This window comes from Penaeus japonicus, unplaced genomic scaffold, assembly GCF_977035675.1.
Source record: "Penaeus japonicus unplaced genomic scaffold, GWHDUDI00000001_assembly GWHDUDI00000022, whole genome shotgun sequence".
Taxonomy (NCBI): domain Eukaryota; kingdom Metazoa; phylum Arthropoda; class Malacostraca; order Decapoda; family Penaeidae; genus Penaeus; species Penaeus japonicus.
The window spans coordinates 2,824,602-2,827,101 of record NW_028234424.1 but is presented as its reverse complement, the minus strand read 5'-3'; the positions used below and the strand labels follow the sequence as shown (position 1 = coordinate 2,827,101).

Below are 2,500 nucleotides of genomic sequence, written 5' to 3'. Positions count from 1 at the left end.
AAGAAAGATAAAGAAAAGAGAGAGAGTGTGGGAGAGGATGATGGAGCTTTGGGTAAGAGAGAGAGAGAGAGAGAGAGAGAGAGAGAGAGAGAGAGAGAGAGAGAGAGAGAGAGAGAGAGAGAGAGAGAGAGAAAGAGAAAAAGAAAGAAAGAGAGGTAGGGGGGAAGGATGATGGAACTTTGGGTAAGAGCGAGAGAGAGAAAGAAAGAGAGAATAAGAGAAAAAGAAAGAGAGATAAAGAGAAAAAGAGAGAGACAGAGCGAGAGGATCAACATAAACCAATACACAGTCACTGAAATAAACTCAAAAGTCTACCACTCACATACTAACGCCAAGCAAAAAAAAAAAAACTTTCAAACAGACATAGACACACGGAAATACGACAGCATCTGGACGGCTATTGTACCTGGTTCTTACCCCGCTGGATCAGAACTCACTGTTACCAGACTAGCAATCAACCATAACCCTGGTATTTACTCGCCTCTCGATACTGGCAATACGAAGAGGTGAGCTGTTACTAAAGTCAGTATTTTTTTGTTTTATCTCGCATGTTTTTTTTTCATTGTCAGATACCTAAATTGATGATGATGATGATGATAATGAGGATATCAGTAGTGATGATTATGAGAATGATAACAAGGATAGTAATAGTTTGAACACAAATTTAACATTTGGTGATGATGATGGTGATTATGGTGATGATGATGATGAAGATAATAATAACGATGATATATATAGCGATAATAAAAGGAATAATAACAGTGATGATAATCATAATGATAATGATGATAATAATAACAACATAAAAAAAAAAATAATCGCCATGACCACTTTCAAGACAATAACAACAAGGAAAAAAAAAAAAAATTCCAACCAACAGATCGAACCCCGTAGGCCACCCCACGCCCTCTGACACGCCCTCTGACACGCCCACTGGTTCCGCAGCGCTCCCGAAGAACCCGTGGGAGGGATCTTGCTGTGGCAGTTTCGAAGAAGGGGACCCGTACACTTACATCCCTGTTAATCGGTTCTTGAGGAGGCCTTATCACACGGTCATTAAAAGGGACATCCAGGTGGGTACGGGTGAGGGGTGGGGTTGGGGTTGGGGGTGGGGGTGGGGGTTGGGGGTGGGGTGGAGAGAGATGGTGGGTGGGGAAGGGGAAGGGAGGGGGGGTAAATGGTGGGTAGGGAAGGGGAAGGGGGGGGTAAATGGTGGGTGGGAGGGGATATACATACACACACGCACACGCATACATGCATACATACGCACACACACTCACATATATATGTGTTTGTGTGTGTGTGTGTGTGTGTGCATGTGTGTTGGTGTGTGCATGTGTGTTGGTGTGTGCATGCCCGAGAATTAGTGTGTACATGTTTACGTGTATTTTTATCTATTTACCTGATTCCATACTCCAAAATTATGCTGTTACATCCACCGTCAATACAAGACCCGCCATTCTATCCTACACACCGCCCCCCATTCAGAAAACAACTTATCATTTATTTTTTTCTCATTCCTTACTGGATATTATTCTTTATTCTCTCTCTATGACTTGTTTTTTCTTTTCTTTCTCTTGCAGGAGACTCCTCCAAAAGTAGTAGGACTTGAGCCCGATGTAAACCAAGTAATAGAGGGTGACATTGTAAAGATCTCCTTCAAATGGGGAGGCGAGACGGAGACAAGAACAGCCAAATCCAACCCGGTAAAATGATTAAACGTTTTTTTCTTATGTTTTTTTTTTTTTTTTTTGTCTTTCAGCGGTTCTTGTCTATTTCCTATTTTTCTTTTTTGGTTTATTGACATTCGTACTTTCTCACTTACCTCTTTCTTTTCTTCTTTATTTTTTCTGATTATTTATGTTTCTTATTCTTATTTTTGTCATTGTTGTCTGTTTGATATCATCGTTTTTTCGATGTGATGTGCACCATATGTTTTTTTGTTTTTGTTTTCCTTTTTGACATTCATGTATTTTCTTTTTGCCATATTTGTCATATTTTTACCATATTTGTCATATGACTTCAATATATTTGTTTGTGTTTGTGATATATGTATATATATATATATATATGTATATATATATTTATATATACATATATATATACAGATATATTCATTGTTTCCATATTTCCCAACAGGACAGTTATTTGATCCGATATTCCACTGACCTCCAAGAACTTATCGACGATTTTGTATATGCAAAACAAGTAAGTAAAGAAATAAAAAATATATCGTGTGTACATATGTATAAACTTCACACACACATATATATATATATACAAATACATATAATTATGTATATATGTATATATACATACATACTCGCACACACACACACACACGCACCATACATACACACACACATATGTATATGTAGTTATATATATATATATTAACATATACATATATATATATATATGTATATATGTATATATATATATACATATATACATATGAATTTGTATGATAAAACATATTCAGAAAAAAAAACATATGCAT

General features: G+C 36.7%; 1 protein-coding gene across 4 annotated transcripts in view; it reads left to right on the top strand.

Annotated features, from left to right (window-relative positions):
- Positions 1-2,500, top strand: part of LOC122263311 (uncharacterized) — a 26,425-nt gene that overhangs the window by 20,521 nt on the left and 3,404 nt on the right. For all 4 annotated transcript variants that reach the window (XM_086549307.1, XM_086549306.1, XM_086549308.1 and 1 more), the window contains exons 16-19: positions 362-506; positions 881-1,073; positions 1,584-1,706; positions 2,140-2,208. In XM_086549307.1, coding sequence (XP_086405433.1) covers positions 362-506; positions 881-1,073; positions 1,584-1,706; positions 2,140-2,208 — 530 coding nt within the window. The remainder of the gene's footprint in view (positions 1-361; positions 507-880; positions 1,074-1,583; positions 1,707-2,139; positions 2,209-2,500) is intronic.